At 43.4% G+C, this 27,274-nt stretch overlaps 1 protein-coding gene across 2 annotated transcripts in view; it reads left to right on the top strand.

The window, feature by feature from the left end:
• The window catches only part of ppp1r16b (protein phosphatase 1, regulatory subunit 16B), a 51,571-nt gene that overhangs the window by 10,749 nt on the left and 13,548 nt on the right, over positions 1-27,274 (top strand). Inside the window, exons 1-3 of one of the 2 annotated variants that reach the window (XM_076141111.1) lie at positions 3,216-3,556; positions 5,814-6,262; positions 22,334-22,404. In XM_076141111.1, the coding sequence (XP_075997226.1) occupies positions 5,998-6,262; positions 22,334-22,404 (336 nt within the window). In that variant the 5' untranslated portion in view covers positions 3,216-3,556; positions 5,814-5,997. Of the gene's footprint in view, positions 1-3,215; positions 3,557-5,813; positions 6,263-22,333; positions 22,405-27,274 lie in introns of those variants that run through there. The other variant, XM_076141110.1, reaches the window with a different exon arrangement.

Below are 27,274 nucleotides of genomic sequence, written 5' to 3'. Positions count from 1 at the left end.
GCTTTATGTGGAGCTGCTGACCGATGGGGGTTCACAACCTCAGCGGGCGGCGTTTTTTCTTATTTGGGCCCACATCTTTCTGCGCCATCGTTCAAACAGAGAGAGAGATGCTGCGAAAGTTTGTGCTTTGCTCTGAGGTAAAGGATGAATCAAGGTGATGCTGTCAGATAAGAAGCATTTGCAATATGTGTGTGTGATTTATAGGGACATTTAGGAGGGTGTCACACATTCATAATAGACAAATGAGGTTAATGAGATGTTGTTTAAATCCTATTAGGACCTGTGTAGAGAGGTGGAGCGTAGGAACAAGGTCCCACATTGGCTTCATGAACCGTAATGTTTCAACTGGAAACTGCTCTTCGTCGCCTCTGCCATCTCTAATATTCTCCTCTCTTCAACTCAATCAGATGCAGCGCACTGATATTATTGGTATTTATGCTGCGTCGCTTAAGCGTTATGATAAGCAGAAGAAGAGAACTCTGTGTGATAAGAGGGAACATTTGAAAGCCTTTTGCTGCTTGAAAAACCTCAACCTTTAACTTGAATGTCAAGTCCATTAGCTTTAATGTCTTTCTGCTCCAAAACAATGCTTTGGCACCAAGACAGATGCGCTTAAGATGAGCGACTGGCTTCCACTTGGAGCATCAAATGCTTTTTGAACAAAGTGCTATAAAAGTGACAGACTGACTGGGTTGCTTCTTTGCTTGGATAAAAGGTTTGGATGGTCAGAAGGTTTCAGCTCTCAGATATTGCTGCTTTTTTCTAAAAGATGACGTGACAATTCCCCGAATTTTGACTCGTTCCCGATATTGTTTTGCACAGAAAGTTGATGAGTATTTCCAGGTAATACCGACCTGGAAAACTGGGCATCATCAAGAGGTTATGGTGCAGGAAAGGTGCTTTAATTCGAGTAAACGTACAAAAATTGCACATAAAGGGACAGTTCACCCAAACACAACAGCACATTTTCCCAGGAGCCCCACGGTTGCTCAAATTACAACAGTGCAGTGTTTATAGAGCCGGCTGTGCCTAATCACCCTCCTAATGTACACACACACACACACACAGGCACACACACCTCTGACGCTCTATTTTTGTGCACCTACATTGATTGCATGGACACCTTTCCATCACCTGTAACAAACAAATGCACCTCAACTCCTTTTTGTGCTGCATTTGAGTGCTCGATTGAAAGTTTGTAAATACCATGATGACTGTTTTGATCAGGCGTCTAAGACAGGAATGACGTCTTAACCAAACTGCTCTCTGTATGAATGCAAATGCAGACACACACACATGATTTGTGTTATCCAAGGAAAGTAAATCTTAGGCAACTGGACTTTGTTGGTAAATGAAGATGTTTCGCGTTATGTTACAGTTATGTTCATTCCTGCTCACATTTGTCCGACATAATTGCATTTTAACATCAAAGTGCTTAATTGTGGTCTGGCAGTGTGGCTTTTGTGGCGTGTTGGTGGCTGTTAATTTGTGAATATGTCAACAACCAGAATGAAAATGGAGATATTTCTGGTGGAAAGGTCATCTGTAGTTATTAATTAGTGTTGTGGTTTCTCTTCAGGGCTGAAGCGGGCAGAGCTGCTCCATGTGATTCAAAATATGCAGCCTCGGCCCCTCAAGACTGTGGACTCCAAAGTGTGAATTTGCTGTGACATTCTTTATCTTCATCCACAGAAGTGATTGAGGTCAACTAGTGATTTACTGTCTTGCCTCCGGGTTGCTGGCTTTAATGTCACCAGAGAGCCTGGAAATGACCCAAAGCTCCTTAAAAGCCAGAACTTTGTAGCAGCTACCAGGGGTGGAAGCTTTATCCCATTTTCCACACCAAGTCTCTAAATGTTCAGCACAATCTCCAACCTGAGAGTACAAATGAATTATTCCATCTTCTTCAGCTGTTTCATAAGATGGCCAAAGGTAATGCTAATGCCTGGTTATTGATTATCTGTCTTTAGTGCTGTAGAAATAGAGCACATTGAAACAGGAACATGTGCCTCAGTGTAAGAGCTGCACCGCCGAATCTGATGATTGGAGTAATTTGTCAGAGTGCACAGTTTAGTTGTCAAGTGGTGATATTGTCCAAGTGAAAGCTGAATGCAGCTCATAGTCTGATGGCTCATGAGGGGGCCATGTGCTCAATCGGTCAAATGGTCATCGGTTGTCTCTTATAGAGTTACGTATATCTTTTGGAAAGAGTTTGTGCTGACCACTCAGTATTCACAAGGTCACATCTGTCAGAAACGATTCTACGAGTCTATGACTTCAGTATTAGATCAAACATCTTGGCTGTTCAGCAAATCCTTTTATATTTGTTCTTGGTGCAGAAGGCTCAGCTTTCCTAGCGCTCCCCATGGATCCTTCGCAGAGAGGAATTCTGTTTGGAACAATAAACGCAACAATCAAATGTATAGTCACAGTCGACCCAAAGGAACAGGACACAATGTAAAAAGGAGGAGGAGGAGGAGGAGGAGGATCTTGCAGCCACAGGTTATGAAGACCGGTTTTGATGATTTGTCTGAAAGTGACGCTGGTCAACTTAAGCCAAATCCAAACAGAACAGAACAGAACAGTAGGAACATCAAAGCTCCAACATGAAATGCACATCAATATAAAAGCACTCTAAATGCAAACATGCATGCCAGACACTACTATCAGAGAGTGTGTGTGTGTGTGTGTGTGTGTGTGTGTGTGTGTGTGTGTGTGTGTGCTTTGGTATTTGCGTGCATATTTGGCCTCGGAGCTCACATCTCTCACTGTTTGTGCTTTCACCTTTTTTTTTTCTTCTTTGCATGTTGGTATTTGCAATATTTCTAGATTTGGAGTCCCGTGCTCTCACTCTCCCATGCTTTCTGTCCCCGGGGAGCACCGCATGTATAAAATTAGAACACTCAGGGTCGGGCACAGCTATTCTCAAATCTGTATGAAAATGAGGAATAATCACCCACATCACTGTAAAGAGGAGGAGAAGAAGGAGCTATAAACAGCAGTGACCGTAAACAGCAGGCCAGGGTCATGACAGAGTGCATGTATGAACGAGCTGGGCATTGTTAAATACAATCATAACCTTATCAGGGCAGAGAGACTTATGAGCGCTGGGAGATGAAATGCTAACTAATGTTCATGCTGGCGTGTGTGTGTGTGTGGGGTCTGTATCTCCTCAGTGTGTCTCTCTTTTCTCTCTCTCTTTCTCTCTATGTGTGTGTGTGTGTGTGAGCGATGTCATTACCTCTCCTCTGGTTCCTGTGATTGAATCAGGCGAAGCTGCTGGGTTTCATGTTGTGGCGTTAATGCCATTTACCATCAAAGACGGACGAAGCAAACAGTGGATGTTCTCCGCTTGTCACGCATCCTGTCTGAAGTTAATTCATTTTGCCGCATGTGCTCATGTACAGAGACAGAGAGAGAGACAAAGGGACAGAGAGAGAGAGTTTTGGGGTAATATTGGCTTTTCTGGATCACTGCAGGTTGAGAACCGCCTCTATTGGATTTATCAGTTAATGATTCCTTTGGGAGAATGCGCTGGTGTGTTTCTAACGTAATGGTGAGCAAACATTCTCAACCCTCACTGTTCTTGTTTTGTTTTCCTCAGGGTGGGTTTGAAAGAGATTTATTAATCAATAGTCGAAAAAGTTTTGTACATCTCTGGCTATTTTTTTTAAAAGATTTGTAGCGCTACTATCTTTCCTTTTATTCAGTCCAGCATTTAGTGTTGTGTGTTTCCAAGTCAGCTCCTATAAATGCACACACACACACACACGCCCACACACACATGTAGACACATACAGACAGCATTTTACTGGCTGCACTTTATTCCTAGACTTCTTTATGTGCACAGATAAAACATGTCGGTAAGGCGATTACAATTTTACAACTAACATTATTCTGGGTAAATTCCAAAGTATAAAACCACGGTGGAAACATGCAAGTTTGCACTTTTCTGGTTCAGAAAAACAGAGAAAAAAAACTAGAAATGAAACCACACACACTGTCCAAGCCGTTTTCATCCATCCCGTGTGTGTGTGTGTGTGTGTGTGTGTGTGTGTGTGTTTCCTATCTTAAGCTCTCATGGTGCACCAAGGTGAGCAGATGTTTCTGTTTTGTGTCATTAGTTGGATGGATGTGCTGCTGCTGAAGCATTATAGTGAGAGCAGCTGCCTGTGCTGCTCTTAGAAGATCTGGAACTGAGTGTTAATAATCTTAGTGTTTAGTGATCAAGAAAGATGAATAAGTGATGCCAGATATACACACTCGAGTGGTTTGTGTGATCAGAACTGTAGCCCCACACTCTGTAGCCACTTTAGTACACACACCTGATCCATCCATTCTAACCACCTTATTATAAATCTGGTCATCGTGAATCATTTTGTGTTAAAGCTCAGTTTTTGTTGATGTGATTTAGACATGAAAGGTGTTGATTCTACTCGGTGGTAATTGTTGTTGCCATAGTTGGTTGTGACTTTGATCGTATAGAACAGGAAATACAATAAATCCGAAACGGCATCTTCTGTGGAAGCTTAAACACTGAATTTGAATGTAGTGTCACTCATCCAGAGATACCTGAGCCAACAGTGTGACACAGTTTTGCTCTGATTTTGAGGACGGATTTTGAGTAATCCATGCTGACAAGAATAATAATAATAATAATAATAATACCTTTTATTTTATTTTTATTTTAGAATACAGCTGATGGCGCTTGTGTATCCGCACACACACACACACACACACACACACACACACACACACACACACACACGCGCGCACAGTGATGCAAAAGGAAGTGATTATGCTGCTTGATTCCTGTCCTCAGCATTTATTTTGGTAGCTGTTGTGCTGTCATAACATAGCTGTCGGACTGTACTGCATACAGAAGGATGTTGTACTGCGGAAATGTGCTAGACAACAGCAAAGTTTCAGCGTTCGAGAAATTTGCCAGCCTGTTTGACACATAGAACATGCATGAATTCATCTAAAGGAAGAAAACAGTTAGTGGTTATGAAAGACAGACAATCAGCAGGGTACACAGATGTGACGGTAACTCTAAAACAACCCCACCGCAGCTCACTGCCCTAGCACTTCTTCCTCCTCATCAGTTTGCCATCACATCTACTTCAGGAAGCGGTTAACCTTGATGGAGGATGGTAGAGACAGCTCTATAACGGCTCACCTACAAACGGAAAATAGAGTGAACAGGCCCCTGAACAGTCGTTTAGATGAAATGTAGAAACGGCCCCTATTCTCACTGAGGTAAATTTACGCCCCTTCCCATCAGGCCTTGAAGGCATCACCGCGATTGATTGTGTTGCATGCAAATTAATAGAAGAAAATTTTGCAGCTCTGCTTTCATTCTTATCTTAACCTTGTGCCGAACCTTAGTGCCTGATGGAACGTAAGCATGATTTTGATCTACATCTTTTGGCGTCTTGGTGTAGTCAATACTCCCTAAAGATACAAATGAGTGTTGTGGCAAGGGTGGAGTTATTTGACTTTTCCAGACATTTCTCATCTCATGGATAATAAAACATGATAATTTAGTAATGTAGTTAGCTTCTCTTGGAAAATGAATGGTTTTCTGTCAGCCCCTCTGAATCTGGTGGCTTCAGAATTGTTTTTTCTTGTCACTGTGCTACTGAAGAGCATCTGTAAGAAGAGGATGTTTACTAGATAGTCTTTGCTTCATTGATTAATTTTTTCACGGATGTTCTTATTAAGCTTCTGTAGATTTGTTTTATCGGTTTAATATGGTATCATTTGTTAATATGATGCATCAGTTTCACCTCTTTCTCTCTGAATTATCCCAGGACTCCTGCCTCTGCTGAAGGGATGACGATGAAGATGATGGGAGGCGGCCACGGTCGAAGGTGCTCTCCTCGCTAGAGCTGCACATTCCCCACATCGACCTCACTACCATCTACCTGCCGCCGCTGTTCTTACCTCGACTGGCGCTGCCTTAGCCCGTCCTTGCCCCCCTCTCTGCCTGGCACCATGGCCAACCACCTAGAGCTGATCCAGGAGCTGCAGCAGCTGGATAAGGTGCCCAGTCTGGAAAGGCTTCGGGCAGCCCAGAAGCGTCGGACTCAGCAGTTGAAGAGATGGGCTGTGTACGAGAAGGAGATGCAAAACAAGAAGCGCAAGGCAGATAAGAAAGGACGCCATACCAACATACCTTCAGATTCTCTGAAGAGGCGCGTGTCGTTCGCCGCCAGCGTGGCGCTGCTGGAGGCATCGGCCAGGAATGACTCGGACGAAGGTAAGAGTGAAGGAGGAAGACACTTGATTACAAATATTGATTTTATTGGGGGTGTGATTCTGCAATCCATACACAAGTGGCCAATCCAAACCATTGGCCTTGCAAAATGGAACCAGAGTGGATTTATTTCTGGTGTGGAGGCAGCGACGTGAAAATATGAGCTCGGGCTCTTTTTCATAACATGCGAGTCAAAGTCAGTGCAGCTCAGTGACTCCACATTTGAATAATTACTGCAATTCCAGCTTCACACCTCACTATTTCACATGGATATCAAAGTGCCAAGGTTAGTAAAATGATTAGTGGGGCCTGCTGGCTTTAACCATCAGTGGAACTCTCTCCATTCTCACCGACCTTGTTTTATCATAAGGAAATAATAGAGTAGTTGCAACGAGACGAAACCCTGCCCGTCTTTTAATTAAATTTTATATGGCTGGAGCTCTACGTCTGAAGATAATTGTTTCCCACCAACACTAGCAGTCCTGCAATGATGTTTACATGATAAGCTTCTAATTTAATGTCACTTTTACTTTGAATTAAATAGAGCTCGCAACAAAGTAAGCCCACGTCTACACTGATGTCCATCCTCATGCAAACTGTATTTAAAGATAAGAAAGCAGCATCACACATGTACTTAAACACACAGAAACACCCACTGGCATGTACAAGCTCTCATTTGACCATTTTGCGTTATTTAGTTATATCATACTGATGGATGTGTTATGCTAAAGCTTTTGTAAATGGCTGGTTACAAAGACGCAACAGCTCCTTCCTTTTCAAAGCGTTTCTCTTTTATGTACGTAGCAGTTGCCCAGATTTACTCGTTTATTCCCATCAAAGATGATTTAAAGGAAAGGAAATGTTAAAGTAAATCAACATCGCAATTTATGGGACTTATATATATATACACACACACAGACACACACACATACACACACGCACACCACCAGAATTACCCTGTGCTATCTTTTAAAGGGGATGCACCACTGTGGAAGAATTCTGCACTAAAACTTCTATGGTTTATAGGACTTGGAAATGGATCGACCTTTCTACTGCCAGTTCGATCGATTTAAAATTCTTTGATGGGGTCAATCCCAGAAATTGGCTCAGGAAGTCGCTATTCATCATCAGTGTGTCCATGGTGAACCCGACTAACTGCAACAAATCTCTACTCCTTCCATACTACATCTATCAAGTCAAACTGCCGTAGTTCATATGTATGCCAGCAACAGAGAAATTGGTTAAAGTTTATATATTATTCAGGAAAGCTTAAAGGTGTAATAATGAAATCAAATCAGGGATTTACGATCCAACAACAACAGATGGTTCCTGACCTAGCCCTCTCGAAACCATAATGTATAAGGAAAAGGAAGAAACCTTGGGCGAGGCGTGGCAGCATGATGGATGGATTGTGACACTCGACAACCTGCTGGGATGGGGAGCCTTCTGGCGCGAGACAGCACAGCAGACAGGAGAACTGGAAAACGGCAGAGGGCCCAACACGCAGAGTGTAGGGACCTTGTTTTTTTTATTGGTTTGGATTTGGAATGTCGGACAAGGCAGTTATCAAAATTTACGAAGATGCTCTGAAGTGTCAATCTCTGCTTCTTTGAACCTGAGCATTACAGTTTTATTGACATTTAGAAGCACAGAGTTCTTTGTCATCCTGCCTTGAACAGCTACTAGGCAGGACACCAGGTTGGGGAGCCCTGAATTATCGTTTGGGTTTATGGAGACATAAACAGAGTGTCTTACGCATAAGAATGTATGTCTATGCGAAAAGGATAGATCAAGTTTCCAAGTGGAAGCATGTAAATTGAGAGGACCCAGTACAGAACCCTGTGGAACGCCAAACTTTAAAGGCGAATAGGTGTCATTTAATGAGACAAAATGACACCTATTTGTTAAGTAAGATCCAAACCAGAAGAAAGTAAGTTTATGAATGCTTTAGTAGTTTTCTAAGCAGTGGAGGATAAGAACAAAGGCGGCACCACATTCAGCAGTCAGGCCAATATCATTTGGTCGGCTGGCTGCCAAATGCTCAAGCTCACTTTGAACTCGAAAGGAAGGTTTGAAATAGACATATACCTGTTTAGGATGCCTGGACTTGTTTTTTTTCTTAAACCTTTGATCTCAGCTGTTTTAAATGCAGCAGGCACACCCACTGTGGAAAGTGACTTGTTTATAATATTAAGTAGGCAAGCGTGAAGTGACAGGGAAAGTGCTTTAACAGGTTTAGCAGGCAGAAGATCCAGCAACAAAGAAGAGGTGTAGGGGACCTTAAGGAACGTGTCTAACGGGACAGTCTCAAAATTGCTTTGAGAGCGAGACAGGGGGTCTCTCATAGCAACAACATCAGAGGCTACTGTTGTCATGGTAGCAGAATTTTCAATTATAGTGTCCACCTTATTTAGAAAAATAACTCCCTGAACTCATTTGGTAAAACCTGAGAGAAAATTCTGGCTGCAGGTTTGTTTGAATAGGGACTTGGTTGACTTCCAAACCTCCCTTTGTAAATAATAAACGTACAATTATTATTTCAGTCTTGCAATTTCGATGGCAACAATCTGGTGCAGTATAACATAAAGCCACATATTGTGTGTGTATATATGTGTTATTAAACGCAAACCAGTGTCATTTAGTGTGTAATCCTGCAGAAGACAGAGCAGATTTAATTTCAACATTGTCTTTGTGACTCATCTATAAAAGGGATGGTCACTTCTCCTTATTGCTGACAGTGCCGGGGCTCGAAAACATTTGCCCACGGCACCGTTTAATGTGGGTGACCATGAGAGAGATAAAAAGAAATGAAAGGGAGGCAGACGGGCGGTAGTGACGCCCACATGGCCCCACCGACAGCTGCTTGCTCAGGGGTCTTGATAATCTCCTCTCCCGTTCCCTCTGGTCCCCAAATGTTCAAGCAAGCAACACTAAAACTCCCAACGCTAAACTGCTCAGCTCACGACTCACACACCCCCCTGGGCCTCCTGCAGGACAATATCATTTCACATTATCATAGATCCTGTGGTGCAAAATGAAGCATCAGTGGAACTTGATAACCGTTACATTTAGATACATTTTGTTCTTTAACTGGAAGAATGTTGTGCGTGTCTATTTTATAGTTGATGCATCAAATGTTTGCTTGCACTCGGCCCTATTTCTGGGGTGAGTGGGTGAGTTTTCCGGTGATTCTTTCACTGCTTTGTACTCACTGATCAGAGGGTGTGTCTGCTGGAAAGCATGCTCCAGTGTACACAGAGCGACTGTTTGTCATTAGTATGTGCATTTTGTGGATGAAATGTGTTTAAGTCTGTTTGACAAAGTCTATCTAACATTTAAATGGTGTAGATCTTATGCGTATGCACACATGCATATCTTTGCGTGTGTGGAAACTTTCGTGTGTATGTACTCGCATGTCTGAACCGTAGTGACCCTTTTATTATCACTTCCTCTTTTTAAGCTCTGGGTACAGACGAAGGAGAAGTCACAGACATAATAGAGCAGCAGAGGATGTGACGTGCAGTCAACATTTGTGTGTAGGTGTATGTTTCCACCATCATGAACAGGAAAAGTATTTGAATATTCCACTGTGTGAACTCGGCGGTTTGTGCTTACGTGCATGTATGCAAGGCCCGGACACAAGGAGATCAGATAGGAGAGGATAGGAGCTAGGACATGTAAGGATGGGAAGGAATGAGCCTTAATTGTGAGCGTTTCTTAACCCTCTGGCTGCAGCTGTTCTGACCCTCTGCCCCGGCGCTGTGATGAGGGCTGATGGCTGTGAAATTACTGTAAAGCACCGCAGTGTCTCTCTGTCTGCTATTGAGACTGATAGGTTCTCACCTGTCCAGAGAGCTGCGACCCAACACGGGAAGGTCATAAATGACAGTCATCACACACACACACATGTAACACACACACAGATATGGGCCGGTCTGACATTTCATCTTAATGCTGCTGCGTTACCTGATGAACTTGTCACACGTCGTAGGTATGGTTGAAGGTGTCATGAGTCTCTGTAAACAGGAAGGACTGAACATTTAAACTGGGCTCCTTTTTTTTCATGATATAATTTTTTTCCCCATATACGCCTAAACATGTGTCATGTACATATAGTTGCAGCTGCATGATGCGTTCAAGAGTAATGTTGGTTAATGTCTACAATAATTTGGCATTTCTTAAAATATAACATAAATCTTTCCAGTAATCGACTAAATAGACTAAACCACTTGCACTAATTGTCCAGTCCAGCTTTCCATGACGTCCTTTCTGCAGTGCAATGTTTGTTGTCGACATTTTATCATTCTCCCACAAACCGTTTTACGGGGCGTCCAAACTAAACAATTACACTGTAAACTGAATTTGTCTGACAAGGTCACCAATTGAAGAGCCCTGGTATCTTTGCGGCATCCTGGCTCTTCTGCTCTGCCGCGCAATAATTCATCGGTGTCTTCCACTCTTAAATGATGTCATAATGAGGAAGTCAGGAAATCACACGGCCGATTGTCGCTTGGTTCTGTTTGAAGCTCGTCTGCGTTTTACAGCCGTGTGCTTTTCCCACCCCGAGGCTCTATTTCTTCACCCACTCATGTGGCAACACCCAGCACACTAATTGCCACTTTTCGCCCACTGAAAATCATAACTTATACGTTGATGTCGAAAAAGCCACATTTCAGATCCACATTCCATTTTTAGCCATGCGGTTTCTGCCTCTGGCTAACCACGTTTTTTCTGCCATATCATCATCACAGACAGGGGAATAAGTATAGATTCACACAGATAGGCAGTAAGTAACTCCTCGCATGTGGTCTCATCTTGTCTTTCTTCTAGTCATTTATGTGCAAATTAGCCCTCAGAGGAGCTTTTGTCTTTTTCTGCTGTCTTATTAGTGTGGTAGCACCGTCTCCTCAGAGGCCTCCGATCAGCTTAGCTGCTCTCAGGCATATGGTAGCAACACAATGGCATCACTAAAATAAAACAAGGCAGAATGAAAACAAGTCCAAAAGTCCTGAAGGGATGGCAGTGGGTGTATCTGCCTGGCTACCAACAAAACCTTTGGCAGTCAGTTTTGTCTGACTGCAGCGTGTTTATTCAGTCTTAATCAGGAACCGCATAGCAGTAGATGAGACTTAAAATTTGGCTTTTGGCATGAGGCTGAAACCTACAGACAGACCCTGGTGCATTTACAGGAAATTTGCTCGTATAAAGGAAGTCTCATACAAAGGAAGTCATCAGATGTGGCGGCAGGAGTGTGAGATGCATTGCTTTGAGTGCAAAATACCAGAGAATCGCACACAGATGTGGAGTCAGCATTAAAGAGAAGTGTTTTATCTGACTCGACTGCTCAGAGAATTCTCTCGCTCAGCATTAACTAGTGATCCACGGCAGCAGGATCGTGTGTCACCCTCACCTGACCTCTGACCTTTGAGAACTCTGGCGAAAGCTCACCTGTCTGCGTCATCATGCGTGATAGCATAAATCTATACATGGATGAAGAGCAGACCATGTCACTGCGTAAAACTAAAGGGTCTCAGGACCGTGCTGAGCTGTGCACTCAGATGTGTGCAGCTGCTTTTATTTTGCTGAAAGCTGAAATAAAATAACTGTGATCTACCAACAATTCACAGGGTACCTACCACAACATCTTTTAAGATTTTATTCCAAACACATCAGAGGAGTAAGTGCAGTCATCCTCGGTATTAGTATCAATCAGCCTACGCTCCTTTTTTAAAAAGAATGAAGGTGGCTCTCCTTCACACAGAAACACGTGTAAATGCAAAGTGCTGGTGGTGATCATTCTTGATTTAATGTGACATTTCAGAGCAGTTGATTACTTAAGTGGACTTTGATGGTAGAATGATGAAATGGTTGAGAAGGGGAGATAAATGTGTGGCCCTGTGCATGTGGAATCAATTGAATGACTGTCTGCTCCTGTGATTAAGAGGAGAAACGTACTCCCATGACATCATTGGATTTCAGAGAGTTCTGTTTTTATAATGGGACATCATCCTCTCCTTTACACAGATTGTTAGGTTTCAGGCTACATTCTTCCATCTTGTCTTTCCTATCGGCCCCAGCATTAGGGCCTTTTGCATGGATTCCATCACACACACACACACACACACACACACAGACATGCACACACTCTGCCTCGCCAAATTAACATTCCTCAGTGGGCTCGTCAGACACGACCCTCTCCAGTAGCTCTCCTCTAGGCGTTGCCGCTCTGCCTGGCACACGCGGGCACGGCCGCCTCCTCCCCGCCATGCCAGTTCACGCGCCTCAGCCTGTGCAATGGGAACAGACTTGTGTAACATCATGTGGGATTAACAATGCATCAGAAACTGCCAAAGGGGAAGCAAGCTTAAGTAGCATTGAGACTGATGTTAGGTATGAGTACTATATTAGTCAGTTGTCAGTCAGTCAGTTGTAATACCTGGTTGTATTAGAGTGTTTGAACAATTAAGACTTTGCCTCTGAAGACATTTTTGAAGGTGTCGCAGTGACTCAAAGCAAAGCCAGCCAATGAAGTCATTTATGGGGTATCGAATATGTTGACTGGTCCAAGAAGACATTGTAGACTTCTGCCGCATTTGCCTCTTTGGAAAATCAGCCACATTTGTATTCATTGTTGCCTTAGATACCGTCTTCGTTTTAAGCATTCTGCGCTGACAGTTGCTCCGTCACAGAACGTGCCCGAGATCTCCTTCTCGCCTCCTATTTCCTCATCACTCAAACCTCCTGAGAGAGCCCCGGCACTCAAGTTAACTCCCATTTCCATGGTTACTGCGACAGATGGAGAGAGGTCCAGGCAGCAATGGCCCACGGCTGCTTAGCTGCATAGGCACAAATTGTGCGTCATGACAGGAGCTGCTGCATGGGTTAGTGTGTGTGTGGGAGATGGATGGATGTAGTTAAATAACATAAAACAAACTTGCCCTGAGGTAATACTGTTACAGATGTGATTGTCACACCGGTACTCTCATGGTTATATACATATTCTGCAAATTCATACAATATATAATTTCCAGCCATGTCTATTACTTATTTGATAAGAAATTACCAACACAAACTCAGTTATTTCTTGTAGCAGAATATGAGCAAACCTAATACACAGACAGGGAATCAGTTTTGCTTACACACTGCAGTTTGTGCTTGTTACTTTGGAACCTGCGTAAGTCTCCAGCAATCGACATGCTTATCAGCCAGAATGATTGAAGCCTGTCTGCCTGTCTGTTTGCCTGCCTGTCTGCCTGCTGAGGGGAGTACAGCTGTTGGAATCGTTTTTTGATCTACCGCTGCCAATTCCTTAAAAGCCTCTTCAGCACCCTGCTGCCACTGCTCCAGCTCGCTCTGCTACTCTCTCTCTATCTCTCTCTCTCTCTCTCTCTCTCTCTCTCTCCACTATCTTTTTCATATCTGTACCCCCCATGCCTTCTCCACCCATCTCCCAATGATTGTGAATGGAGAGCACTACATCATAAATCCTACAAATGGATTCTGGATTATCCAACAGGGGATTAGGCTTTACCGAACCAAACAAGGGCAATGTGCCACATCAACATCACATGGATTGATAATGTTATGTGACTGGAGGTCTTCGTGTTGAAACCCCGAAGACACCTGTGGCTGGGATGGTGCATTTAGGACAATTGGAAAACCAGAGTGACGTTTGATACAAAACGATTTGCAGATGAACGAACATGCAAAGGGTAAACTGCTCATTCACAGGTGCATTAAGAAGTGTAATGGAAAGCATGACTTAGCTGATGGGGCAGTTAAATATCAACAAACACAGCTGAATCTCAAATCCCTGAGAGGTGTGAGCCAAAGTAAATACGACCCAAATGTTTAACTTTCTTTTCGCTTCCTCACTTCCACCTTAACACCCTTTAGAACTCAATGAGACTTTGATTGAGTCCAATTTTGAACTGTGAATTGGTTGTGGCACTACTGTGTTTTCCCATCTATTAAGACAAACCTAACTGCCTTGGTCTCTTCTATGGATTCCCAGTCACCTTACTTCTTTTAAATGACATAATGTATCTAGTTTATTAGAGATACAGTGTATCTATAGAGAGACAGATGTCTTAAAGATGGTTTTAGGTGAACAGGAGAGAGGTGTGCTGTTGGAGAGGTGATGAATAATTCTTTCTGAAAGAGATAATTTAGTTTTTTTTTAGAGTTTCAGCTCTTGCCAGCTGCCTCAGTGCTCTGATGTGACTCTGCACTGATGGGACTGATTAGGAAGACTGGCTTTGCTCCTTGGAGCTCGATTTATAAATGCTGCCGGTGTGACCTTTCTGTCAGCTCGAACAAACAATGAAAACTCTGCCTTGGAAGTTCAAAAAATCATCAATTCCAAATGTCAGTGTGAAGAGACTCCCTCAGTGGAAATGGACTCTACACATTTTCTGAAACCGCTTTAATCGTCGATGTAAACACAATCTCATTGAGCCACCTGACGGATTTCCCTTTTAATTGCATTATCAAGAAGTCAGTTCTTATCAGTTTCCAAATAAAACACCTTGTTTGATATGTCCATTACATTTAATGTAACATTTAATTTGTTAATGTTTTCCATGTGACCTCCCTGCTCCGCTATCTAACCACATCTGTTAAAGCAGTGTCACATACAATTAAAGTCCCTTAATGGCTCATCATGTGGCGGCTTATTTTAACACACTGTGGAATGCTAATTATATCAATGATCTTCTCTCCTAACGTCCTATTAAAACCAATGTCATTTAGCTTCTACTTATGGACTTGCAGATTGGCCTACTTTCTGCACAGTCGACAGGAAGTTACAGAACGGCTACCTTTAGCGTTTGGAGCACAAGTGTCTCGTCCTCCCCTCAAAACTGCAACTCTGTTGATTTGTCCAGGGGCTGTTTAGTATGCACACACTACCATTAAAGTATCTTTTTTATAGCAAATGACTCGCACTGATGAGTATGTACGCCACATCAGCTTGTTTCCATTTGTAGTAAATGAGTTAGAAATGAATGAAATGGGCTCACGGCTGAGTTTGGTAATGAAGAGCGAAATGAAAAGTGATATTTTGAGCAGTTCAATATTGCAAGCTGATTGATAAACATTCCGAGAGAAGAGCCTCCTGCTGATGGAAAAAGAGTTGAATGAACTCCCTATAGTACTCATGGCTATAAAACAGGTCAGCCATGTCTGCTGTGAATATGTTAAGAAGTGCTTGGGCTTTATTAGAATCTGCCCTTTCTTCCGTGTTTCAGTGTTTCAGAGGGATTGTAAAGCAATGTGACATTTTAGGTGCATTACATAAACTGAGATTATTCTGCTGGTCTGGTCAATTTAAGGCGTTTTGTGGCAGTTACACTGAAGAGGCAAATATTTGTTATTCAGCAATAAAAGCTCATGGAGATGAAAATCTCCCCAATTTTCCCCAATTTGGACTCTGGTTACTGCGTGTAACTCACACAGGCCCGCTTATATCGCACTGCATACCTGATCCTCATTTCACCTGCGCTCCCCTCTAATCAGTAATCACTGCCACTGAGATATGGACCGTGAGGGGAATAGCGATGAGTCAGCAACTTAAGCCGAACTCAGTAATGAGAACATCCATGCTATTAACTGTACTGTACACCCTGAGCATAAAATGTAATGTTCCTTTTTCCGTGCCAAGAGAATTAAACGTCCTTATCAGACCTTGTAGATCAGATCATCTGTCATCAGGCTCTGTCATCAATAATTTGCAGTGAATAATCCTGAACAGTAATATGAATCCATAATTTAGATTGTTGAAAATGTGTAGCCTGCGTTTGATGGAAGGTTACAGAATAATAGCACCCATCACTGTCAGATCAAAGTTACTATATTAAAGTTGAAGAAGTGATGAATAAGTAAAGTAAGAACATTGAACATATTTTGGAGGGTGTATAGCTTTAGTAGAAGCAGATTTGAAGTTTTATACCAGAAAAATACCAGAATCCTTAGCTGATAGGTTTATAGGTCCCAGTCTGGTCCACTCAGTATGCAACTAAGCTCTTATCAGTGATCAGAGTTTAGCAAAGAGTGGGCCTAAATAACTCCTGCACACAAAGTTAGTTTGATCTACACCATGTGCAAGCGCACACACACATGCACACATTGTTGCCATGGCACTGTAAGATAACAGGAAGGAAGGGTGGGCTCCTCTTCCTGTTGCCTGTTGTTTGTTGATGTTTCGGTTTATCTTTTGGGAAGCATCTCGTCCAGCCCGGCTCCCTGTCCGGCCTCACTGGGATTTTGCAGGACCTGCCCAGGAAGACGCGCACGGGATTCATGCAGCGTTTTTGTTGCTGCCTTGTGGGGCGTCAGATAATCGCCATGGTGACCGTTGGGCGTTATGGAGTGCTTTTTTTTGAAAGATTTTGTGAACTTGTGTGTGGAGCATATTGTGGTTTCAGACAGATAGGAATCACCCTCATGGTGCATGACGCCATCTCCAGCCCTCTGGTGCTCTCTGCCCTCTCTTCCACTCTGTCTTGTGGTATTTAGTAACACTCTCTGTCTTAAATCACAATAGTTTCCCACTCCCCTCAGGGTTTAAAGGATTTCCACCTTCCTTATATCATAAAACTCACTGACAAAGGGTGAGATAAAAGCAAGGAAGTAGCATTCCTTCATCTACATCAAGAAGAATATGGATTTTCTCTTAAGAATAAGGCTGCATAATGCTGCCGTTTTATTTATGAATTGCCATTACGCTTACATATTCTTGCTTCTTCAACAAACTCTAATATCCGCAATTATCCATTGTCTATCACACAGTTTGTATTGTGTTTTCATGGATTTGATGGACATGTAGGTATTAGTTCAACGGCGCGGGGATTGAACTGTGTGGACATGTGTTTTCTTTCTATTCTCTTTAATCAGAATGTGCCAGAACACAGCATTTTCTTGGTATAAGCGAAAAACCTTCTTCTAGGGGAGGAGACCCCCGGGACCCCCTATAGAGTTTGTCTTAGGGTGTACCTTGTAGCTTTTTTACACTGCAGGACTGTTCTGGGATGATTGCAGCAGCAGCATTCAGCAGCAGTCGTCTCTTGTTATCCTAGAAAGCTGCGTATCATAATGCTGTTTCCCAAATCCATGTTATAGCCGATTAATGTCGCTAATTGGAATTTAGTCAAATATAACCCACCCTTCAAAACTATATCTTCAACTCTTTATTCAGTGGTAAAGTCCTTTCCCTCTGGGGTTTGAGGTTATTTGCTGCTCTCCCTGTTTACCACAACAGGTTGAGAAAGTTTGCTTGTAATTATATAAATCTATTTTTGCCACTAAAAGGATTTGCTTTGTTTTGTTTTGATGTTAATGTGCACTCTCTCCTTTTCCATTAAAAACACCCAGCCATTGATCTCTTCGCAGACAGAGAATGTTTGTGAACTGTCTCCTTAGGGATTGGGTTCACACACACACACACACACACACACACACACACACACACACACACAGAAGGAGAGAGACAGAAAATTATAAAAACAGTAATTAGTGAGTGATAAGTCTGGCACCACCCACCCTGCACCTGCACTCTAAAGTATCTTCTGACTGTTTGAAAAATTGTGTGTGTGTGTGTGAGAGAGAGAGAGAGAGAGAGAGAGAGGGACTAGACAGCTACTCCAGTTTTCTAAAAATATTCCTGTTATTTATGTATATTCATCTCTCTCTTTACATTATATCAAATTCCAACTGTTTTCCAAATGGGTCCTACAGCAAAATGTGTAATAAAATAAGCATTAAAGCAACAGAAGCGTTCATAAATGATACCAGAAAGTGTTTTGGATTTGATTGATCTGCTCCTCCTTTATCGCGCCGATTCGTCTTTCTGGGCTGTGTCTCCCATTTCCGTCACTCTATTGTACCATATATCAGACTTCATAACTCAGATGTAATGCATCAATTGTGAGCGTCTCACAGAGAAAGCGATTCTTGTCGGTGCGCTTACACACACACACACACACACACACACACACACACACACACACACACACACACACACACACACACACACACACACACACACACACGCTGCTGCAGGCTCGAATGAAACTATCACAAATCAAGCTGCACTGTGTGTGAATTTGTTTGTTAATTTCGGCCCTGCATGGCTGCTCCCCCCCTGCATATGCTTCTGTTAATCTGGTTTCCTGTCCATGCCTGTGCTTTTCCTCCACGTGTTTAAAAATGTGTCATTTTGAGTCCTCATCCAGAGCGAGAGCAGCAGCAGCAGGAGGAAGAGTTATCCAATCTCTTCCTCTGACAGACTGTGCAAGGCAACTGTCACCTTCTGATTGCTTTTGCGCACTTAAAGAATAGAGAACCAGTGCGATGTGTTTTACATCTTTGTCTGCATGAGAATATGTAGAGCCCATGCAGCAAAAACCTGTGCACACACACACACACACACACACACACACACACACACACACACACACACACACACACACACACACACACACACACACACACACACACACACACACGTACAGTTGCCAGTTGACAAGTAGCTCACATGGGCATGAAAATTGCACTTAAAGATGTATAAACATAGGCTTGCATTAGTGTGTTGTCAAATTCTCTCTCTCTCTCTCTCTCTCACACACACACACACACACACACACGTGCTTTGTATATTTAATATCAGTCATTAGTGGAGATTGATAGCAGGTTGTTGGAGCGACGATGCGAGTGTGACAGAGTAACACTTATCTTATGCTGGCGCTGAGATTGTCACTCATCCTGAATTAATTTAACCTTGATTACTATGAACTGCAAACCCTCAGCTTGTTTTCAATCACGCTTAGTAAAGTTTAAAAAACCAAACAGGAACTCGAGGCCTCTAACATGCATTTGTATGGGGTTATGCTTTAACTTGTTCATAGTTTCTCTGTTTGTAGTTGCAGAAAGACATGTTATTGTATATTTAATGTCATTGAGCAACTAGTTTGATTATTTTATGTGCGTGTGTTGTTGATTAGGCCTGGGCGTCTTTATTTACCATTACAGCCCAAACACAACACAGGTTTGGACCCCACTAGTAGTTTGTGGATTGTGAACTTGAGTCTCTGTGAGTTATAAGAGTCTTTTAAATCACAGGTTTAGACAGGCTCTGGGCATAAACACAGCGTGTGTGGGCTCCAGGCAGGGATGGTCTGGACAGGCTTGAAGCTGAAGTTTAAGCTGAAGCACTGGCATGTCAGTCCCACTGTTTCCTTTGGCATCCGAGCACAAACAGTCCAGCTCACATTGGCTCAGGAATGGCCGGGCCAATATGTAATGGTGTAATTTTGAGGTTGTGATAAATATAAAACATCCACATAGCTTCGCTTGCCATCTCGCTGTGTTTACTGTGATGTCCTGAATCAAAAGGATCAATCAGAAGGAACGGCAAGACAGGAAATAACTTGTTATGATTGTGCCATTGTATAGAAACACGTATGGACACAGGAAATCATCTCACTAGTGCTCAAATCACGTGGGAGCCAGTAGAATCCATGCACGCATAGTGTGTGTCATGCCCATGTGGGGTGGTTGTGTTTATTTGTTCATTCTACTGCGGGGGAAGGGTGGCGCTCCTGCAGCTGTAGAGCGGTTTGACAAGCAGGTGGCTCATGACATGCCTGTAATAAATCATACTAAGGATACCAAGCTTTTGGGTGTGTGACAGTTTAAAAAAAGGCAGTGGTGTACTTTTAACACATATAAACACATGTACAATGACTAAGAACTCCAAATATGCCCAGAAACTGAAGGAGAAGATATTACAGAACATACTGTACATTCAAATTTGTCCGAATACTTTGTGATTGAGTTAAATATTCATAAAGGGCTGTGTTCTGCTTGGTCAAGTCCTTCACGTCTTAGGCAAGGATTATACTTACATTTAATTATGCGTCCGCACACACACACACACACACACACACACACACACACACACACACACACACACGGTGACTGCCTCCAGTGGAATTATTCTTTTGCGCTGTTGGACAAAATCTGAAGTAATTTTTGAAGTGTTACCGTGGATGATTTATGGTTTGGCCCCAACTCTGCCATCTGGTCAATATAGTATTTAATCCCCAGATTGGCCTTTGAGTTTGAGGCCAAGAATGTAGTAGATCAGACCCACAGCTGACCTCTCTCGTGGAGCTCCTGTGTAGATGAGTGTGATAACACAACAAAGGTTCTGACAAAGTGACTTATCACATTTGGAAGTTGATGTTTATCAGAACCGTTGAGGTCTAAAAACAACCTGCTGCTCAGGAAGTGATTAATAGAATTAGGGTTTGAGTTTATAGATTGCACACTGCACACTTTCCATAATCTTTCCATCAGTTGTCGTCGTTATCTGTACTCATCTCCTGCTGTCAAAAACAGGAAACCTCTGCAACACAGCCAATGGGAATTAACACTGCAAACGCTCTTCTTCTGCTTATCACGTCCTGCCTCTGTCATTAGTCTGTCATGGGAAACTACATTTCTTATACTGCCACTCTGGCTGCACTTTCATCTGACTTCAATTTTGCCTAAGGCTCCAGCAAGACACTTCTCCTGTGAGGGCCTCAGGTGGTGGAATGAGTCGACCAAACTCCATTTGATCCGCTGAGTCCTTGTCCTTTAAAAGCGGTTAAAGATCCAGATCCAGCTCCAGACCAATACCTGTCTCCCTGCACAGCTCCAGACCCACACCTGTCTCTCTGCACAGCTCCAGACCCACACCTGTCTCCCTGCACAGCTCCAGACCCACACCTGTCTCTCTGCACAGCTCCAGACCCACACCTGTCCCCCTGTACAGCTCCAGACCCACACTTGTCTCCCTGTACAGCTCCAGACCCACACCTGTCTCCCTGCACTGCTTCTTGGCCTGTCCGACAAGAACTTAACTTCAACTTGTGTTGTATCTAAATCTCATATGTACGTCGTTTTGCGTGAAAGCTTCTGCCAGATGCGTAATTGTAATTGTAAATATACTGGGCACTCCTCTAGAGATTTGCATATTCTTAAATTTAAAAAGCATAGTGCCAAAAGATGCCAGCTGCAGCACTTTCCAATTTGGCTGCTTGCTTCCGTCGGCCATGTGACCACTCTCCAATGACTTACGTGTACAAATGGCACTTGCAGTTTAAACATGGTGCAGGCAGGCGGGTGTGATATACAATGAATACAATCACAATACAGCTCCCTGCAGGTGTTTTAAGCAGTGTAAAGAAAGAATAGAGAGTGTGTGCCTGTGTGTGTGTGTGTCCATATGCATTCATGTATTTTTTATATATACTGCATATACTCGCCTTTAGTGCTTTTTATATGACTTGCAGGAATGTGTGTGTGCGTCTCCCTATAAGCCTCCAAGCTCTGAATTTTGTCTGCGGGAACACTTCTGTTAGTGGAAAGGACAGATGTGATAATTATTCATCCACATCTGCCTGGTGTCTCTGTCCCACTTTGCAACTTCCTGTGCCCAAATCTGATTTATCCCCTCGCTCTCTTTTTTTCTCTGTCGAGTTGAAATAAAGGCAGATGGCAACACTGTGAAAAACAGATGATCACACTGAGATGCAATCACTCACATGCAATCACACTAACCATGTCTTCCTGATCAGGCCTGTAGGTTTAGCAGTGTAGCTGTCCTGTGTGCAGACAGTCAGATATTCTGTGATTTAGGATCCAAACAGAGGGTTTATCCCTTTGGACTAGGAGGAAGACAAACAGTTTAATCCCACACATCGTTACATCATCTGCCTTCCCTGCCCCCACCCTCCATTCATCCACCTGTTTCCAAGGTCAACTGGGTAACATCCTGTCAGGGATGATCATTTGATAGATTGAACTTCTGCAGGGATGTATCACGATGATGTAGCGTGATTAATGGATTGCAAATCAATTGGTGATGTCATTGGTTTACATGCAGGATTGTATAGGATGGCGTTACACATTTACAGAACTCAAGATCTGCAAGAGAAATGTTTATTCATACACAAAATCAAGCCTTAAAGCGGAAATGATGTTCATCTTCCACCTTAATTCATGTGTTTTGTCTCTTTCTGTCTCCACCAGTTCGCTACCTGTTGAAGAACAACGTGAGTCCAGACCTCTGCAATGAAGACGGCCTCACTGCCCTGCATCAGGTGGGATACGTCTAACCCATCCCTTCTTCTTTGGACACTTTTACTTTGTCTTTTTCTCTGCTTGTGTCACTTGTGAATAAGTGAAGTGAATTATCTAAACTCATCCTGTGTTATCAACACGACCGATCTTCAAAGGACTGACTGTCATTTTGAAGGTAGACTTGAGGTTTGAAAAACAGACTTTTGATAATGAAGGAATTAGTTCAGCACTGACTCAATTAGTTCTGTTGCAGGAAATTGATAGAAGAGATTACAGGAAATTTTCCATTTCTGATTATCAACGCGTCCCAACTCACACAAACTCTTTGAGTTATCTGTAAATAAAAGGTCATTATGTGCCTCTTTTGGTCACAAATGTTCAACCTACTTCCACTTTCACACGATACATGTGGCAGCTCATCTATCATAAATGTTTGCTCATTAATATAAAGCAGTGAGTCATTGTTAAGTCCATGATCGTGTGCCATTCCACTTTTGATGAGCCTCGCTTACCTTATCCTTAAAAGCAAACTGAATAATGTATTATTATTTTCTTATTCGCTTCTTTCTATGCTTTCCACGTCTCTCTGCACATTCCTATGTCCCCCCCCCCCCCCGCCCCCTCCCCCCTTTGCCCACCGTCTCTCCTACACACTTTCTGCCGCCTCCTGATTTATTTGGCTTTGCCTCAACTAACACAGCCATCTCTCTCTCGTCCATGGCTGCCCAAAGCCTGATAGTCTCCTGCTAGGAAGCAGCAAAATGAGCATGGGATGAGGAAATGGAAGTGTATCAGTCTCCATCAGGGGGGCTGGTGTTTTAAAAGCTGTGTGTCTCTGGCTGCCAAAAGATCAGATTGACCTCTTGGCTGCAGACGTGCTCCAACCTGATAATCTGCAATTTGGACGGGTCAGCCTGCACAGCGTCTTCAAACCCTTTCGATTTTTTAAAGTTGAACAAAATACCGATGGGAACATAATGCACACTAACACGCAGGTGACACACACACACATGCACACACATACAGTATGTTGTCCTTGTTGACAATTGGAGAGATGAGAGAGGAGAGATGAGGGTCAGACATCGGATCATACACACACACGATCAACACTTTTATAGGATGGAGAGATAAAGGGGGAAGCGGTGGTAATATTTCTCTAAATGAGATGTCAGATATTTGGCCTCACCTCATTGTTGTGGGACATAAATCTACAGTTGGCCTGCGGGGGCACTGTTATGTCTGAAAGTGCATACGTGTGCACTTACACCTGATTCACAGTGTGATGAGTGTTTACCTGCTCACCCTCCGGGCAGAACTGAATGTTTCATGAATCACCTTGATAGTTTCAGTTCTGATAGATCGTGTGTGTGTGTGTGTGCGAGTGCGAGTAAGGGAGTAGATAGCTTTGTGCCGCAGTGATGTAATGATTGATGCTGGGGATGAAGTTAGACCTTACACTCAATCAGTGTGTGTGTGTGTGTGTGTGTGTGTGTGTGTGTGTGTGTGTGTGTGTGTGTGTGTGTGTGTGTGTGTGTGTGTGTTTAAAGGAGAGAGTGAGAGTGCTGCGGCAAGATTTCCCCAAACACCTGCTTGGTGTTGTTGTGTGTTTTGGCATGTTTCCTCTCTGCAGCCAGCTGTCGTCTGGCTTAGGACCCTGTGTTTGCTTTCCGACCTCACCTGACCGCAAACACCGGCAGGTCAACGCTCCAGCTACTGCAACTATTCATACAGAAGAGACGCACCAGAGATCCAGAGAGTTGGGCTTTGAACTTATGCCTTAACTCTGAAAGCCAAAGCTTGTTATTATTTGATCATGTTTGTGAACGTCATTCCTGCGTGGCTCCAGGGTGTTTTTCATTGGTGATTCAGCTTTTGACTGCAGCATCCTTTGAGGTCCTGATCTCAGACACTGCAGTGCAATCCCCTTACAGTCACTCATCCAGATTTCAGTAATGAGCCTGAAATTGCCAATATAGTCTCTCTCTACACTTCTTTTTTACTATTCCTGTTATTTCATTGTGAGTTATATTCCAGATCTATGATTCAGAGTCACTGTGTCGGTGCCCTATTAGGCTGCATGCAGAGGATGAAGAGCGAGGTCTAGACGTTTCATCTGAGCGCGGCACACTCCTCAGTAATGTGCCATCTACTTATTACAACTTAAATTCCCTTTCATTGATCTTCTGAGCTGGTTAAACTTGTCATGTAAAATTTCCTCCCCGAGCTCCATCCCTCCCCTCTACAAGTGAAGATCCATGCCCTTTATAGCTCCTTCTGTTCTCTCATCAACCCGGGTTTTGTCCCAATCATGCTCACTTAACCTCTCAGAAGTGAATAAGGTTTTGCTTGTCTCATTCCCTTAACTTTAAGATGAGAAGTTAAAGTGCACCTTTCACACCATAATATCTCTATGATTAGATTTCTTTTCATGCAGATATTAGATTAGTTTCTTGCAGACCATATGCTTGGGCTGCAGTTAGAGAGACGGCCACTGTTGATTCTCACGGCGACGTTATGTTGTCCCAAGATGCATTCAGTCCAAAATGAATCATGTCATCGCTCTGTGATCTGTTGATAATCGCTGTGTCTCCGCACCTTTGTCTTCACAGCTCGTCTCTCATCGCCGCACCTTTCTGGCAGTCTGTTCTGTTTCACACACACACACCACACATATTCCTTTGTTGTTTCCCAAATCCCCAAATCATTTCTTTATCCCTACCAAACAGTGGCTTTACTACCAGACTCTTCTGCAGTACATTAAGGCTGATTTTGGAGAGTAAACATGGCCTTGAATTTCCTCATTTACCTGTTTATTGTGACTGGCTGCTGCCTGCAGATAACAGCAGGGTAATTTGGCTTAAGGTGTGTAACTCATGAATATGTCCCTAGATGTCACATCCAACGTAACCACCAAGTCACAAAGTCTGTTTCCATTAAGTGAGTTCTTCATCCACCCACCAGCTTGTGTAAAAACTTTCCATTCAACATTTGAGGACAATTCTAACACGGCTGGAGTCTCATATTCAGTACCCGGTCTGGTCAGCGACTCTCAGCTGTAGCCCTGATTACATTTCACTCATTTTCCTCGCCATTCAATCAAAGCATCTGCCTCGTTTCCTCGTCATTTCACTCCCGCACCACAGCCGCCGCCGTCTCAGCCCACCGAAAAGATCCCAGTCAGACGGTTGCTGTTATTTTCCAGGCACACAAGCATAATCTGGGTCTTTGTCAGGGCCACACTCGCGCGCTTGTGTGAATAGTTTGTACGGGCAATCTGTGAAAGGCGCATTGTGTCCTCGCTGGGCTCATTGTCTTGTAGCCCCGGACAAGAAGGCTGGAATGGCATAGAAGAGATCTACAGGGCAAGACTAGCAGTTTATCTTAGCGGCTTTTGGTTAGACTGTGGGAGGAGGTATGTGTGGTTTTTTTTCTGAGGGATTAGTACCAGCAGCCAGTTAGCAGGTGGGTTGAAGTATGTGGGCTTATTCAGAGGGGGAGGTTGGAAGATTAGCCTAGTTATTGTAGCCCGCGAGTTTGTCTTAAGACGTTGCGTTATGCCAATTCTGCAGGCGAGAGCTTTGCATGCGAGCTAATCCATCAGCGTAACAGATGCCTTTGACAAGCTCGCATGTCCCCCGAGTCCTTGTTCATGTCGGTGGCGTCGGTGAGCTCATTTTGCTTGAATTATGACTTCAATCACGTCAATTACCAGGTTCAAACAGACGACCTAATCCATATCGCTGCCAGCTAATACCCTCAGAAACAAACGCACACACGCGCACAATGTCTTAGGTTGCTCTTTCTCTTCCCCCTCTTGTTGTTTACAATACACAACTTGCTTGTAATTGGCTTTCTGGAGGTTGTTGTGGCTTTCTCATTCTGTCCGTTCTGGTCTTGTACTAAATAGAAGCGAAAAGAGAGGAATCCGAGGATGTGCTCGCTAATGTTTTTGTCGCAGGTGTTTTGTGGCCCCCGCCTTGTTTCTCTGCCCCGATTGGCTGTCGCTCCTCATTTGCCGGTCACAACGGATGACACACTCCACAGCAGTCTAGTGATGGTGCTTTTTCTAGATGGAGTATTCCCCATCTCGCACCACTGCGTCTCTCAGATTGCACCTTTGATCAGTTCGTAACCCGCGACCGTCGCTCTACGAAGATCAAACACAGATTTCCCCTCTCATCCGAAAATTGGCGGCAAGTGGAAAATGAGCTCTTAAATCATGAAGTCAGAACAACACCTCAACGCCTTTTAACATCAGCGCCACTGGAAGTCATTTACAGAAGTAAATCATCCTCTACCGTGTCCCACTTCTGCATTTTGGCAGCTCCGCAAGGAAGTAAACGCTTTCCTCTTTCTTTGTGTCTACTTATCTCGCTCCTATTCTCTTTCCACTTCCCTATCGGAGTATCGTTGACAGTAAAATCAGCTGCATGTGTGTGTGGGTTCAGCAAAACTACACCTCTTCTAAAGTTATACACCCTGTCCAGCCAGTCGCCTCCCCAGTCGGTGTTTGTGCTCTCACTTTTCATTCATGTCTTCGCTATCGACTCGCTGCATCTGTGCAGTAATTTCATTTCCTCTGTTGTGCTGTATATTAATTTTGACGCTCCCTCCTCCTCCTCGTCTGTCACAGATAGTTTAAGAGCTCCCTTATCAAAGCGGCACCGGCAGTAGAAAACTTAAACACACACATGCACGCACGCACACACACACACACACACACACAGAGAACACACTCCACAGCTTGTCAATGCGGTGATGCGATTATATTTTCTCCTCGTCTCAGTGTGTAAATCATTTTCATTCTCGACAGTCGGAAGAAAGATAGAAGGAGAGGAGGTGAGGGTTGATTGTACGTCTTGATGGGAGAAGATGGCCATCGAGCCCTCA

The sequence above is a fragment of the Genypterus blacodes genome, unplaced genomic scaffold (assembly GCF_046128005.1).
Source record: "Genypterus blacodes isolate CSIRO-AG114 ecotype Tasmania unplaced genomic scaffold, CSIRO-AGI_Gbla_v1 ptg000017l_1, whole genome shotgun sequence".
In the NCBI taxonomy this organism is placed as follows: domain Eukaryota; kingdom Metazoa; phylum Chordata; class Actinopteri; order Ophidiiformes; family Ophidiidae; genus Genypterus; species Genypterus blacodes.
Note: the sequence above shows the minus strand (reverse complement) of the source record. Positions and strands in the feature narration are given on the sequence as shown.